Source organism: Saccharomycopsis crataegensis, assembly GCF_037102585.1.
Source record: "Saccharomycopsis crataegensis DNA, jcf7180000000084, whole genome shotgun sequence".
NCBI classification, from domain to species: domain Eukaryota; kingdom Fungi; phylum Ascomycota; class Saccharomycetes; order Ascoideales; family Saccharomycopsidaceae; genus Saccharomycopsis; species Saccharomycopsis crataegensis.
In genome coordinates this window covers 1787359-1803560 of record NW_027043829.1, presented here as the reverse complement: position 1 = coordinate 1803560, position 16202 = coordinate 1787359, and the positions used below count along the sequence as shown (strand labels likewise).

Genomic DNA, 16202 nt, shown 5'->3' with positions numbered 1-16202 from the left:
AATCAACAGTCTAGTAATGTATGTCTTTCAACCAAAATACACTGGGGTGAGAATAGAAGGGATTCTTATTCCTTTCCTGCCCTTCCTTCCCCGATCGAAAAAATCCAACAAAAAAAAAAAAAAACAACAAAAAAAAAAATAAAACAGCCTCAAGCTACATCATTATTACAAAGAAATGTTATAAACTAGCACAGACTACTCGATTTGAGTCACATTGAAAATTAAAAAACTAATCAGGATATATCAACAACAAAAACTCGTATACAACTTAAAATTAGGCATCGTAAGTGGAAGCACTGACGTTACCACCCTTACCGGTCCAGTTGATGTGGATGTTCTTACCTTCTGGCAAGTTTTCGCTGGCAGCTTCTGGCAAAACCTTGAAGGTGTGGGCACCAAAGTAATCTCTTTGGGCTTGGATCAAGTTAGCTGGAACTCTGGCGGATCTGTAACCATCGTAGAAGGCCAAAGCAGTAGCAAAAGCTGGAGAAGCAATACCATAAGTGGTGGAAAGAGCCAAGGTCTTTCTCCAACCAGATTGGGCCTTGTTGATGGCGTTCTTGAAGAAGTCATCGAACAACAAGTTTTCCAAGTCTGGGTTGACACGGTAAGCCTTGGTGATTTCCCCGAGGAAAACGGAACGGATGATACACCCACCACGCCACATAAGGGCAATGGCTGGGTTATTGAGCTTCCAGCCATATTCCTTGGCGGCTTCACGGATAAGCATGAAACCTTGAGCATAAGAAATGATTTTAGAAGCGTAAAGAGCTTGTTCCAAGTCATCGACAAAAGCTTGCTTGTCCTTGATGGCATCCTTTGGAATTTCTGGACCGCTCAAAATGTGGGAGGCCTTAACACGTTCAGACTTAACGGCAGACAAACATCTGGCAAAAACGGCTTCACCAATCAAGGTGACAGGCATACCAAGGTCCAAAGCGTTGATGGCAGTCCACTTACCGGTACCCTTTTGACCGGCAGAATCCAAGATCTTTTCAACCAATGGAGTTCCATCGACATCGTCAAACAACAAAATGTCTCTGGTAATTTCAACAAGGAAAGAGTCAAGGACACCCTTGTTCCATTTGGCAAAAACTTCACCAATTTCCTTACTGGTGAAACCACCAATTCTCTTCATGATGTCGTAAGCTTCGGCAATCAATTGCATGTCACCGTATTCAATACCATTGTGGACCATCTTGACGAAATGACCAGAACCTTCTGGACCAACCCAGTCACAACATGGTTCACCATCGGACTTGGCGGAGACGGATTGGAAAATTTCCTTGATGTATGGCCAAGCTTCTTCGTTACCACCTGGCATAAGAGATGGACCGTATCTGGCACCTTCTTCACCACCAGAAACACCGGAACCGACGAATCTGATACCCTTAGCAGCGAGTTCCTTGGCTCTTCTGTTGGAGTCTGGGAAGTGAGAGTTACCACCGTCAATGATGATATCACCTTGGTCCAAGTGTGGCAAAAGGGTGTCAATGAAGGCGTCAACGGCGGAACCAGCCTTAACAAGGAGGATGATTCTTCTTGGTTTCTTCAATTTAGCAACGAATTCTTCGATAGAGAAGGCACCGACAACGTTGTCGTTACCCTTGGCTTCGTTATCCAAGAAGTGTTGAACTTTAGAGGTGGTTCTGTTGAAAGCAGCAACCTTGAAACCGTGGTCGGCAATGTTAAGGATCAAGTTTTGACCCATAACAGCGAGACCAATAAGACCGACATCAGCGCTGAATTAACAATTGTTAGTACAATATTTCTATTTATTTATGTATTATTATTATTTTTCTTTCTCTGCTCTTGCCTTTATTATTATTGTTTTCGAAACAATTGTTGACATTCCATGTTATTTGTCAAAAAGAAAAAAAAAAAAAAGAGAAAAATTGTTGGCTCATTCATCAATTGAGGAAATAATATCTATAGATATGAATTGGGATGTGTATCAGCAGCGAAACGAAAAAAAGAAAAAGTGGATACGTACACAGCAGACATTTTGTAGGGATATGTTAAGATATTTGAGGGAGGGAAGGATGGCAAAAGGGAGTACCGATAGATCAGAAGAAGGAGGGAAGAAAACGTAGGGTGAGCGGTAATATTTAAACCAAAACGCTTGCTGTTTACCACCTGAGAGGCTCTCGAACCAATGGCCGGGTAACGCTCTCTGCCCATAGTCACCGCCGGAATCCGCCCAGCGAGATTTTATAGCCAAGCAGACACATACAGTATCATTACTAATGACTCCCTGCTGCTGCTGCTGAAAACTATTACTACCTCTACAACGATGGCCATTGCCTTGCCTATTATGCTCTTCACACAATATTGGTTTATTCTGTGATGTTAATTGCATCAGATGTTTCGCTTTTAGCAAAACATAAACACAGCAGATCAAGCCCAATCGTAGTCTATTGGTAGACTATATTACTGACTGTCTCGTGACTATTTCTCCAAAACATGAGGCTACACTGTAAATCATATGTAGCTAACAACCAAGAATCCGCTAAAGTGTGGTTTTCACAGATAGTCCACTCAGACAAATAAATTGATGTCCATTTGGGCCCTTTCTCTCGCTGGGCCTGTCTTTTCTTCACGACAGTACGTGATATGAGCACACATGGCATGGGGTGCTCCCAAAAGGGTTGAGAGGAAACCCGGGTAGCCGGTGGTGGTCGGAATGTCCCGCCAAAACCGGAAGTAGCATGTACCGGAGCAACAGGTCTTTTGACAATGCCAAACAAAATCAATCATCCATACTCACACATTAGAAATCACCATCTTCTTCATCATCCTCACTGTCACCAGCAATATTAATAATAATAACAATAATAATAATAACAATAATGTCCGTGGTAACAGTTTCGCATTTCGCTTCAGAGAAAGAAATCCTAACTAATAACCGCAAAGTTCTCAAACAGCGAAAAAAACATTTCCTACAAGACATCAGATCCAACCTCATAATTCTCAGCTTGGTATCGATATACTACGTCTATTTATTGGATGCTTCTTTTTTCTTCTTGATCGGCAGATCAATATTTCATTTCATATTATCCTCATCTTTTCAAACGCAAGGCAATGACATATTGAAAACCGCCCGTGGCAAGAAAATGATCACCAGAATGTTGTTTTTTGGCCCGTTATGCTTCAACTTGTACGTCATCCTCATCCGACTCTTCTTCTTCAAAGTACCTTCACCAGGTCATCATGGTTATAAATACAGCGGTTGGACATTACAATTAGTTGGTGAAAGAATCACAGAAAACAAAGTGAAAATTTTATTCAACGATTTCCTAATAATTATCTTGCAATTTCTTATATTTGCCGCATGGTTCTTAACATTCATTGATCCAACCATCGGATCCAAATCAAATACCACGACCGAGCAATCAACTTCCAATGATTCATCACAACAATCCGCTCTCAGTGTTTCCCCCTCAAGTAATCAAGAATCCGACAATTCTATTAATACACCAATGTTATCCAGTATCCCCCAAGATGAAGATGTTCAAGGCGATGGCTATTCAGGGCAGCTTAATGTCATAACCATTCAAGTCATCACCATCATAAAAAGAGTATGGAACATTTCTTGGGAAGAGGAAACTGAAGAAGAACAAACTATGTTTGAAGAAAGTCTCAATAATTTGCTAAATGACAGAATGAATACCGCAGTTGTATGATTTTGCTCTTCCTTTTTGGTGATTCAATTTTAATTTAATATATAATTTTTTTTTAATGGGCAGCTATATAAATTCAATTTATCACCTCAATCCGTAAGATCTGATGCCTATCTATATGTAACAACAATCGATATCTGACTTTTTTTTTTTCAAATTATTCATATGCTTGTCACCTAGATAGGATTTCCTATCATTACTTTACAACATTCATCTTCAAACAGCTAAAAATTGTTTAATATAATAGTACAATATACAAAGGCATAAAATAAAGAAAAAAAAAGTAAAGACATATTTTCTAATTACTTGATTTTAATTCATCATACCTGGCCAATAGGACAATTACGCAAATATTCGGCCTTATTTTTCAAAATTCTAACACTCTTGAAAAAAATCTCTTCTGGACTCATGGCACTAACCGATTCAACATTAAAGATAAATTGCGATCTGTCTCTCCCCAACTTCACTTTGCCTTTGAATTCGTCGTGTCTTAAAACTTCTCTACTAACGGTATCTTTTCTTGCATCTTTAACAAAAGCTTTCCCATCATCATCAATTCCAATAACCCCTGGAGTAAAACATTTTTGGAACTTCTTGGCATCTTCACCTTCAACATCTTTCAAGATTTGAATCACCGGCATCAATCTATATGAAGCAGTAGCCACCGGAGAAAACTTGGCGTGATCTGACCCGGTACCCAAAACACAGTGAGCCGTCAAAGAAATTTCCTGACCCGGGCGCAACTTGGCTAACAAAATATTTGGGAATACTGGTTCAACAGGATTACCTTTGAACATTTCAAGTTGTCTTCCCTGAGGTTCAAACTTCAAGTCTTTCGAGTAAACGTTGCTGTTACGGTATAACTCATTTGGGTCTTGTGAGTCCTTTGGCGCGTCAGGGTTTCTGGTACAGCTGACATTAAGTGACATGACAATGGTATTCTCATCGGTAAACTTCCCTTCATCCTCTTCGACGTTACTATCAACCCAAGTCAACAAATCTGGGTCGACCTTGAGTGGTATGAGCCCAATTCTATGTGAGAGAACTTCATCACTGATCACCGATGTGTTATTGAAAATAAAGATTGTTTCTGGGGCTACTGAAGGAACTTCAGCAATCATGATACGACGGAAAGCATTGGCAACCGAAGTGTCAATGTTGACCAAGTCGAAATTGGCTTCTTTTTCCGTGAGATGTTGAATATTGATTTGGAAGCTCTCTTCAAACTTTTCCAAACTCCAGGCATAGTCTTCTCCAAGTTTGTACCCTGGAATGTCATGTGCAGACACATTAGTCACACGGTTATATTCAATACCAACAATATTCTCAGGTTTGGTCATATTTTTTTTTTATATATTATGGGTTATTATTAATGTTTATCTAAGTCTATTAGAGAAGAAAAAAAAAAAAAAAAAAAAAATTTCAAAAAAAAATTTGTGCGAAGAGAAAAAGTTTGAGATGCCCAGTGCACGTAACACCTTACTGCAAACCACCGAAGAGCTTTATAACATTCATCAATATAGAATGTGTATTCTATTTTTTTTGCAAAACTCAAGCTCACTTATATTCTGTAATTCACCTAATTGGTAAATTCAATCTCTCTAAAAAGAAAAAATTATGATAGAATCATTGAGCACCCGCAGCGGGTATGAAAGCTCGTGGGTAATAGAAGATAAAACAATGCTAATTACAACATTTAATCAATTTAGCATGAAATGAAGAGAATAGAAGTATATTTTTTCCAATCCCTTGAGGGAAAAAAAAAATAAAAAGAAAAAGGAGGAAAAAAGAACCTAAATAATAATCACACGCAGAATTGAAAATCGAAAGAAAGAAAAGAAAGAAAAGAGAAACAGTCTATATCATCAACAAAATAACCAAGATGGTACCTATTAAAAAAAGGAAACGGGAACAGAAAAGAGAGAGAAAAAAATAAAAAACTAAATAAAGATATTGTTCGCCGAGGCAATCGAACTTATCTTCCGAAACCAAACCCGCTAAAGAAAGACGCGGCAGTCTTGGCAACCGGGCTGCTCTTATTGCTCTTCGAGGTTTTATGAGTCTCATTAATCTTAACCATATCAGCTTTGATTTTATCAGTTTTTTCAATGACATCTCTGATATCAGCCGAGGAATGCTCAATTTGACTTTTGACTTCATTGTTCATTTCATCAATCTTTATATTACGCAAAACAGAATGGTACAATTCCTCTTTGAGTTTCAAATCATTGAAATTTCTTTCCAATTCTTCTTTTTTCATCTTTAACTCCAAATTCAAGTTCTTAATCTTATTAAGATGCTCATTTTTTAATAGAATTTCCCGTTTGTAAGTTTTATGAGTTAATGAAAGGTTATTTAGATCGGTTTGAAGTTTCATCAACCGAACTTTATTATCTTTCTTCTCTGCTCTCAAGTCAATAAGCTCGGGGGTTTCCAAATCCTCCATTGATAATGAGGGGTCGGAAAGTGATGAGCTTGATGAATTTCTGGAAAACTGAATAGCTCCATCATCTCCAAAATTGGAAGTAAGTGTCGATGCAATAGAAGTTTCACTATTATTGGCCCTCTTATTCTTATAAATGCCAATACCAGTATTGGCACCAGATTCCATGGCTCTTCTTTCTTTTTCCAACATTTTTAATTCTTCTTCGTATTTATATATCACCGGCTCGAATTTAAGTGATTCCACAATGAAGTCTCCGAAAGTTTTTTTCTCCTTGATGGTAATATCAATTAGTTTTTCGGATTTTGGGTTCTGCGAATTTCCTAGATTTGATTTTCTAAGATCACTCCTCACGGTTGTTCCCTTTGCAAGCAGTTTGATGTCAAGCTTGTTTGAGTTGTTTTCTGCCATTTCACTTTCCGGCTTTGATAATTCGTCTTCGACAAGTCTGTTTGGATTGCTGTATGAATTGATATCCTCATACTTGTCGAGCTCACTTTCATAAATTTTCTTGGTAACAAATTTAATATTTTCTTCTCTAATGAAATTGAACACCACGTTGCTGCTAAGGAACTTCATCAATACTTGATTATTTTTAATTTTGAAAATCTTGAAATAATTTTTTTCGATTACCAACAATAAAAACTTGATGAGAAACTCAACCCCTTGAATCATTACCATGTCAAGTATTCTGAGCAAATTCTCATTACTAAGTTTATAGCCATTACTAAAGAATTTGTTGTTAACTTCAGCATCCAAATCACCCTTAATTTCATTGATTGAGTCAATTGAGAGATCATTGTTAACTGATGCTCTAATAGTTTCAAATTCAGTATTGTTGAGCTCTATATCATTAATTTTCACAGTTTTATTAGCCTTTGATTTAGGGGGAGATGCAGAGGAATTAGACAAATTTTGCTCTTCAATGTCTGAATCTTCTTCTTTTGGAATATTCTTTTCATCCTGATTTTCGTTGTCATATAATTTATAACTGGTGGAGAATCTATGAAAGAACTCAAATACAAACCGTTCAAGCAAAATATTTGTGTGGATACCTTTGGAAGACAAATAGAGAAAAACTTCTGGGAATAAATCTTCCATAGACCTATTAAAGATATAAATGAATTTGTCCTTATTATGATCCGAAGTATAATGGTATTTAATATTATTCAATTCTGATTCTTGTCTTGAGATTTGTGCTTTTGCCATTATCAAGCCTGAATCAACTGTTATTGAAGATCTTCTACTGGATGCTCCACTAGCAGCCGCAGAGTTGTATCCGGCAACAATAGCAGCTGCTTTATCTGTAGCACTGTTCTTTTTCCGTTTTTTAAGAATTCTAAGATTTCTGGCATTAATTTCATTATCAAAACAGAAATAATTTTCATTCAACATCACTAACAAGCCGAAAATTTCAGCCTTAGTCAATCTAGAATCACTGGTTTTGATATCAAACACACCATCCTCTACGCCACAGCTCCTAAGCAACAAAGCACAAACAGAAACTATAGCCTTCGATGGTAAGTAAAAACTATTGGCATTTGGTTCATCATTATTTATAGCATTATTTACCGATGGGGAATTGTCAGGGCTCAATAAGCCTTTGATCTCAGCGTATCCACCTCTGTCATAATAAATTGTAAAATTTCTCAAAATTTCAAACAAGTCTTTGTCAACTTTCTGAAGAAGCTCTTTATTGAGATCACTAATTTCGAACAAATACTGATCCGATTTTAAACACCGCAATTCGGTATTGAATGTCTCGCAAATTCGAAGCCTGAGATCATTTTCCTTTGAGAAAAAGCTGATAACTGTGTTTTCTTTATAAATTTTCTCAAGGGTAGCTGTTTTACTGTTGGTCAAATATAGATAAATCAAGGGCCTAACAGAAGAAGGAATGCCACTAGTCGAAAAAACTGTCTCGACTCTCTTTAGGGATCGAACATTGGTCATTTTTGTTGGATAATGATCAACCACAGATTTCCAGAATTCCCAATCAATATCTTGGACATCATCAGATTGCAATTTCTTTATAGTAAACTGATTCACAACTGGAGTTTTTGAATTAATCATGTAACTTTCATGGATCTTATCCAATTGTTTCAATAGTTGTTGTTTTCCCAGCTTGAAATCCCTAAATAAATCTGACTTGAGTGAGATATTGAACTTGTTGATGTTAAATTGCCGATGGATAGACCGTACATTAGTTCTATATTCTAAATCGTTTGGTTGATTATTTTTCTCTAAGTTTGGCGAGCTTTTAGTTACGTTCCCCAAATTAAACTTTTTCTCTGCCAAAATGGTCCCATTATTGGGGTTCACATTGAAACTTGGTGCCAAATTAAGGGTTTGTGTAGCATTATGAGCACCATTCGATGCACCGTTGGCAGGATCAGGAGAATATAACATCTGTGGGGTATTAAAAATTTTTTTATCTACCGCTGAATAATTATTCCTCAAAACATTTTGATTGAAGGATTGCGAGTTCGACGAGCTTGCAATAGATGTTGTAGATGCATCGTTATCCAACATCAAATCAATCTTGAAAGGATTTCTGGCTGCCACATTATAATTCGAAGTTGAAGTGCCTGCACTAGACATCGAAATCATTGAAATTGGTCTACCTCTTGAGCTGGATGCTGATGGAGGACCTTGAGACATTATTTGAGAGGTATCGATTCCAGATATAATGGACACTGGTCTCTTTGGTTTGCCTGGCGCTTGGGAAGGAGGATTTGATTCTGAAGTCTGATTTTCACTGATTCCTGAGCCTGACAAGTTGAAAAGGCCTTTTGGGGGGCCATGAACTGATCTTCTTGCCAATGAACGATTTCTGGTGACGAATGACTTCAAAGCAAAGTCATCTCCACTTGCTGGAGTAGAACCATTCTGGTTTGAAGGAGGCATGAAAACCAAATTTGATTTACGCGTGGCGGATTGTTAATATATTTCAATGCTAAGATTCAATCTTTATATTTTCTTATAAAGATGAATATTTTTTCTCCACGATTCTCTTGGATGATTTCTGTGTCAGCGCTGAAAAGAAGAAATTTGGTAGTATTTGAGTTGTAACGTAAACTACACTACACAACATCATCCACACAAACAAAAAAAAAATAAAACAAAAAAAAAGCGGTTTCATGTCACCTGACATATATAGACTCTTGCAACTTCCTTCAGTGCTTCCTCAAGTTTTGTGATAAAATCACCCGCTCATTATGAAATACCCTCTGCGAGGATGTTTGACGATGCTCATTCTCTGGATTCTTGGGGTAACAACCTAAACCTGAACCCTTCCATAGCATACATGAACTTGTATAGATACTAAATAAAAAAAATAACTGCATCCCAATATTATTGATACTGTTACTATCTTGTTAAGAAAAGTGTCAAAGAAAAAAAAGATAATAAATAACGGAATATGAATTCAATTTTAAAAAATAAATGGTCCCTGGCGGGATCGAACCGCCGATCTTGGCGTAACAATGCCCTAAAAGCTGTTATTAGCACCACGCCTTAACCAACTGGGCCAAGGGACCAATGATGATCGTTTGAAATTTTGCTAAATTATATTCATACAATAACAATATTGGCCGGGTAACTATACATTGAAAATACTTAGTATTTGAGATATAGTGCCAAAACCCCTCAACAAAGACCTCCATCTCAGTTCATGAAGCTCCTAGTGATGGGTAATTCACTAGTGACTTCATCTCATATTTTCACATTGCACCTTTTTTCCTTAATAATCTCGATTGTTGAGTTTTTTACCGGTGATGTGATTAATTCTTAAAGCAAGGAGTATGAGGTTGTGAGAAAGTTATAATATTTTACTTATCTATTAGAAAGACCGGCATGAAATGCCCGGCTTGCATGTTATTTAGAACCTCTGTGACTCGTTAATGTACAATTCATTAAGAAAATATTAATCTTCTTGTCAATAGCAGATTTTGTCGTCATCAATATTTCAAACCATCTATTTGCTACTTTTTCTCATATTTATTGATGTTATTGTCTTACTTTTCTTACACTTACATTCAAAAAAAGATTTTGTTCCCTGAGCTTCAAAGTTAATACATTTACATATTCCACCCTTAGAAATTTTCTTCAAAAAGAACTTCTTACTATTTTCTTTAAAAAACTATTTTTTGAAATTTACAATCCTAATATTTGTTCCTCTAGCGTTGAGTGCTTAAAAATCAATTGTTAGTGGTTGTATATCTGAAGAAATTGCATGAAACCAGAGAGCATTTACAATCATAAGATACAGTTACAGTGGAAAATAAATAATGTTTCCCATATTTTAAATATTAAAAAGTATGGTATTGAGCTAATGCAATAATTAAAGATATTACGACAATAACATGTCGACAATAACAACTCTTTAATTTAAAGTACTTTTCACAGACGAATATGCAGGTGAATATTACGCACAGAATATACTTTCTGCAATGTGTTAGGTGATTATAACAAACAATGAACGCTTCACTATTCAGTGTACTTTTGTAGGAGAGAATAAATCACTGATAGTCATTATCAAGTATTCATTCTTTAATAGTTATTCCAATATCTGTCTGGTGTTACTTAGCATGTAGCTGATTTTCGCACTAATTTAGTTTCTGCTTTGGGAAACATGCATCAGCCTTTTTTTTTTTTGGGGATTCGTGGTTTTTTGGGAAATGAACACTTAGTGTCAGAAACAGCACCCGTTTTTTTTTAGATAGCCATTACATCGAAGGAGAATAATATTTTGCTACTCGGTTCTTTCTTGTGACTCAATAACGCTTTCTTCGTGTTTATTTCAGTACTCCCGGTGTTGCTACTTCACTATCATTTTGCTTTCCCGGCTACAAGTTTTTTATCATAGGAGCATTAACTCAGATTTTGGAGGATCCAGGGATTCATCAAGATGCCATACTACAACCAACAGGGCCAGAAAGATCTCCCACCTGTTCCACGAAAGGATAATAACTCGGGTGGTCTCAACTTCCAAGGGAATCGGAATGTTATTAGGGACGATGCTGATGATTTTAATTTTGTTGATCCGAATTCTCATATCGATAATTCTTTCAAGGACAATACCTTCCGTCCAACTAATCCTAATATCAGTTTGACTAATAGAATTATTTATGATTATGATACCGATGGCGACTCAGATTCTGGGATTCAGAATAAGCAATATTCTAATGCAAATCCGAGCCAACCAAATATGCAAAGAGAACTAGCAAGAACTAATAACAATAATCTCACTCACCAAAATGATTTTTATTCTCAGTCAAATAAATCCAATATCTCAAGACAAACCAGTACAAAATCAAACCCCTTTAAGGAAGATCCCTTCAATGATGGCTCCAACCGTAATAGTGCAATCAGCAGAAATAGGCCTTTCGAGGACAATCCTGATGGGAGTTTTGATAATGTCCCAATTAAATACAACACTACAGGTCCGACAAATGATGAAAACAATAACAATGCTTCTACTTCGCTTCTTAATGATTACAGAAACAACAAATTTTATAATAACGGAAATGCCGCTGTGAATGGCGGCTTCAGAGTTGATGATGAGTTTACCCAGAATGAACTCCAACCAAGATTTATTGGTGATCCAGGGGCCGAAAAGAAACCTCCAGCCGGTCTTTTGGTTTGGAGAGGCAAAAAAATTGCTATTGTTTGTTATCTTTTCACAGTTATCCAAGTAATCGTGTTCATTGCAGAGTTGGCCAAAATGGGAAAGCTTACTGGAAGTCCAATCCAAACTGAACCATACTTCAACCCAATGATCGGCCCATCATCTTATGTACAAATCAATATGGGTTCGCGATTTGTTCCTTGTATGATTCAGCTTCCAGGTATCACAAATCTCACAAGTAGTGTGTTTCCATGTCCGAATTCTACAGATGTCGCCACAGGCTGTACTTTGAGTTACCTTTGTGGATTAGGGACCATTAAAGAAGATGACGATGCGTATGAACCAAATCAATGGTACAGAATCATAACTCCAATTTTTCTACATGGTGGTTTCATTCACATTATTAGTAACATGTTATTACAATTGATGCTAGGTGTTGATATGGAAAGACAGATTGGATCCTGTTTATTCCTTTTTATTTATATGGCATCTGGTATATCGGGAAATATTTTTGGCGCAAATTTTGCTCAAAATGGTTTGTCATCGACAGGCGCTAGTGGTGCTTTATTTGGTATTATTGGAGTTAATTTATTTCATTTCATTTTCTTTACCAACAAATCCCAAATGCATCCAAAGATTTACCGCAAAAATTTGACCTATTTGGCAGGGGAAATAGTTTTCACTCTCATTCTTGGCCTTTTACCTGGTCTCGACAACTTTAGTCATATTGGCGGGTTTGTTGTTGGTTGCCTCTTAAGCGTGGTCTGCTTAAAGGATCCAAACTTCATATTCCAAGACCGTTACCGTTATCAACGTGACCCAAATGACATCAAAAAGTCTGCCATTCCAGCTCGTAATAGTTTGAACTCATTCACACCTTTTGATTATGACGGGGCAGCTGCCGAAGGTAACCGGGACCACAATCAAATAAGGGTTATTAATTCAAGGGTTGCCAAATTCTTTCCTAATATCAATATTAGAAAACAAAATTTATTCTTTGCTTGGAGTCTTGGTAGAGTCATTTGTGGGATACTCGCCTTCCTATGGTTTTATTTCCTTAGTGTCAATTTATGGAGAAATGGTGGTGGTCACTGCTCGTGGTGTAAATACCTTTCCTGCATTCCAGTTAAGGACTGGTGCTCAATGGGCAAGATCCAGCTTGAAGATTTGGGCACTGTGGATAATAATTCTATTGTATTACTTAGTACATTTCTTTTACTCATCGGTTCGCACTTCAAATATCTTGGTGGCTCGATACATAAGACACTTAATTCTTATAAGGCCAAACAAGATTAAAAACTATTCCTAATAGCATTTTTACATCAGAATTTTTTTTTCCACCTCAATTTAAATATTTCTCTATTTTGTTAAATAATAACTCATATACAATTTAAAATTTTCACTAGCAATATGGCTTATTAATATATTAAGCATAATATTATACACAAATTGATGAATTAGAAATCAGGAAATCGAAATTATAGTGGTAATATTATATCTTTTTTATATATCACCATTCCAAGCATCTATCACCCAACCACAATCTCTCACGCCTTTATTACGTTCTTTGGATGCCTTATGTGGGTCATCATATTTTTTCTGGAGCTCATCGTTATCAACTATTGCTGGTTTGGAAATGCACACATAATTAGTTTTCCCCGGTAATATACACTTGATCTGAGAAGATGGGAACGGACAGTCACACTCTATTGGACTCTTGACACATTGTTTAGTTGCTGGACAAACGTATTCTCGGCAATCAGCTGTAAGAAAAAAGAGAAAATGAAGAGTTAGTAATCTTATAAATCTAAACAGAAGAGAAAAAAAAAAGATCCAAACTCTACATACAGTTCAACACTTGTTCTTCATAAGGCTTCTCAGCCGGTCTCTGATCCTCTTGATGGAAAAAATTGAAGAATGCGTTAACATTCGATATAAGAAGCAAGAGAACTAGCAAAGAGCTTTGACTTAGTACCTGGCTTATCATTGTTATTTAAATACTATATTTTTATGATGAATATCCCACGGCTCACACCATCGCCTCACTTTAGGTTTTGTGAAAATTGACACTTTGTAATTTTTTAGTTGAGATCACCATCAGTGGGAAAGCGTGACCAGACACGTGAAAAAGACATTTGAACGCGTAAAATTATTAGTGGGAAAATACTGAGACGCGTTGGTTGAAATTGTTTAATGTGATTTTGAAAATTTGAGTATGTCTAGCTAGAATTGCATAAGAAATATATTAATAAGACATAGGAACAAGAAAAAAGAAAGAGGCAGCAAAATGTACTTAGAACCCAATGAGTTTTCGAAATCTTTCAAAGAGATCAAAGCTACTTCCTTGTCACATTCTACCTGCAAATTGGTGATATACACTTCATGCTTGAACATAGATGCTCTTTGTGGAGCCAAAATGTTGTCCATGGTATTCAAAAAACAACTTATTCCGTATCAGTTGATCCCTGTTGTGGGATACTCTGATCTTAAAAGTCATTATGAGAAAATAGATGAGGATGTGACCAATGTAATATTAATTGGATGTGGTGCCATGGTTGATCTAGAGAATTTTTTTGAAATAGATCCGGAAGACTACATCAATAGTGATCCAACATCATCAAGGAAACTCAAGAGGAAAATATACGTAATAGATGGCCATAGACCTTGGAATTTAGATAATATCTTCGGGTCCGAGATTGTGACGTGCTATGATGATGGGCATATCAATGAAGATTTGAGTAAAGAGCGAGAGGCATACCAACAGTTGCTTGAAATCCAGCAGCGTGAGGACAGCGATGAAGAGGAGACGAATTCTGATGAAGAAAAAGAGAACGATAGTGATGATGAAAGATACCACGGTGATGATGATGATAATGATGATGATGAAGAGAAAGAAAAGCCTGGTAAAAAAAGGAAGAATGATGAAATTTTAAACTCGTGTGAAGAATCATTAGAAGAATACTATTCCCAAGGTGCAACAGTAATTACCTCAGTAACAGCACAAGTTTATTCAATGGTATCCTCTCTAAGTGACAATGAAGCCGATATCGACACACTATGGCTTTCAATTATTGGTACCACATCGTTGGATTACGGCCATCCTCAAGTTTACAAGAAACTATATCCACTCTTAAAAGATGAAGTTACTAGAATGAGTCCCCAGTTTTTGGGAGGAAATACATCTCAAAGAAAACAAAGCAATGATGCCTCATATATTGCAATTGATAAGGATTATTACCTATTTTTATTACGTCATTGGTCGTTGTACAACAGTTTTCTTTACTCAAATTATGTTAACTCTAAATTGTATCTTTGGCAAGAAGAAGGTAGAAAGAAGCTTAATAAAATGTTTGCAAAAATGGGGATTAGTTTGCAGGCAGCAAACCAGAATTGGCTATATATGGATATTGAGATCAAGAAAAAACTAAATTCAATCTTCAAGAAGTATCTTGGTTTATACGACTTAGAAGATTTGATAAGAGAAGGTTTTGTTAGGCAGTTTGGCTATAAGGGCTCTATATCAGCAAGTGAATACGTGGAATCATTAGCTGCTCTATTACAACATGACTTAGAGGATACGCAGAATGAGAATAATGTCAACAAGGCCGATGATGAGGAACATGGAAGCGATGATGAAGATGTATTACTTAAAGAAAATGATCAAACAGAAATTACAAGAAAACTCGTGGAGAAAGAGAAAAAATGGGTAAATAATTTCTGGGCATCATGGGACGCGTTATCTACCGAAAAAGTGACATTGAAGAAAGATTCCTCAAAGAAGATTGATGGTATAGATTTGATTAAAAATGGTCTAGATGTGGCAAAATGTTATCAAAAAATTATCTTCAAAACAGGCGTGATGATTATGGAGAAGAAACTTCTCAAAAGTTTGAGAGTCTTCAGATTAGTTGTTTTGAAAGATGATTCTATCCCGTATTTAAACTTCTACAGAAATCCATTGAATTTAACACGACTTGGTCAATGGGTCCTTGAAAGTTTGGCAGAACTTGATAACCAACCATTGTTGCCTTTAGTATTAGCATCTTTGGACTCGGAAACAGATACATATCTTGTTGTTGGTTTGGCGCCATTATTTCCAAGAAATTCCGAGGATGAAAACAATAACGAGAATGGGAAAAGGAGAAACAAGAGAACAAAACGTTCGAAAAATGGTAAAAGAGGAAATGCTAAGAGTGGAAGTAATAAAGAGAAAGAAGAAGAGGAAGAAGAGGAAGAAGAAGAATTATTTGGGATAAACAAAGTATTGCTCAATACATTTAGTGTCGCATTTCAACAAGTTGCCAGTAGCACGGGGGCTAAGGTGAGAATCGACAGTTTTGAAAGCTCGGTAATAGAAATTAGAAAAGATGATTTATCGCCGTTTCTCGAGAAATTGACACTTTGTGGATTGGTTTAAATAGAGAATTAATAAATTTAGGGCATTTTTTTG

General features: G+C 36.5%; 7 protein-coding genes across 7 annotated transcripts; 3 read left to right on the top strand and 4 right to left on the bottom strand. All coding sequences in view use genetic code 12, as the record gives it.

The window, feature by feature from the left end:
* Positions 1 to 274: 274 nt before the first annotated feature.
* On the bottom strand, positions 275 to 2004 carry DASC09_037920 (NADP(+)-dependent, decarboxylating phosphogluconate dehydrogenase; the record flags this gene model as incomplete). The annotated part of the gene is made up of 2 exons (XM_064997391.1): positions 275 to 1742; positions 1994 to 2004. 2 exons carry the CDS (start codon positions 2002 to 2004, stop codon positions 275 to 277), a joined length of 1479 nt encoding a protein of 492 aa, XP_064853463.1.
* Positions 2005 to 2849: 845 nt separating this feature from the next.
* GLD1 (Gld1p) lies at positions 2850 to 3683 on the top strand (the record flags this gene model as incomplete). Its single annotated transcript, XM_064997390.1, has 1 exon — positions 2850 to 3683. The coding sequence occupies one exon, from the start codon at positions 2850 to 2852 to the stop codon at positions 3681 to 3683; it is 834 nt and encodes a 277-aa protein (XP_064853462.1).
* Positions 3684 to 4000: 317 nt separating this feature from the next.
* Positions 4001 to 5020, bottom strand: RPC40 (DNA-directed RNA polymerase core subunit RPC40; the record flags this gene model as incomplete). The annotated part of the gene is made up of 1 exon (XM_064997389.1): positions 4001 to 5020. One exon carries the CDS (start codon positions 5018 to 5020, stop codon positions 4001 to 4003), a length of 1020 nt encoding a protein of 339 aa, XP_064853461.1.
* A 635-nt stretch (positions 5021 to 5655) lies between these two features.
* Positions 5656 to 9030, bottom strand: DASC09_037890 (uncharacterized protein; the record flags this gene model as incomplete). Its single annotated transcript, XM_064997388.1, has 1 exon — positions 5656 to 9030. One exon carries the CDS (start codon positions 9028 to 9030, stop codon positions 5656 to 5658), a length of 3375 nt encoding a protein of 1124 aa, XP_064853460.1.
* A 2002-nt stretch (positions 9031 to 11032) lies between these two features.
* On the top strand, positions 11033 to 13048 carry DASC09_037880 (uncharacterized protein; the record flags this gene model as incomplete). The annotated part of the gene is made up of 1 exon (XM_064997387.1): positions 11033 to 13048. One exon carries the CDS (start codon positions 11033 to 11035, stop codon positions 13046 to 13048), a length of 2016 nt encoding a protein of 671 aa, XP_064853459.1.
* Positions 13049 to 13255: 207 nt separating this feature from the next.
* On the bottom strand, positions 13256 to 13739 carry LCL2 (Lcl2p; the record flags this gene model as incomplete). Its single annotated transcript, XM_064997386.1, has 2 exons — positions 13256 to 13515; positions 13601 to 13739. The coding sequence occupies 2 exons, from the start codon at positions 13737 to 13739 to the stop codon at positions 13256 to 13258; spliced, it is 399 nt and encodes a 132-aa protein (XP_064853458.1).
* Positions 13740 to 14039: 300 nt separating this feature from the next.
* On the top strand, positions 14040 to 16169 carry CDC45 (DNA replication initiation factor CDC45; the record flags this gene model as incomplete). Its single annotated transcript, XM_064997385.1, has 1 exon — positions 14040 to 16169. The coding sequence occupies one exon, from the start codon at positions 14040 to 14042 to the stop codon at positions 16167 to 16169; it is 2130 nt and encodes a 709-aa protein (XP_064853457.1).
* Positions 16170 to 16202: the final 33 nt, after the last annotated feature.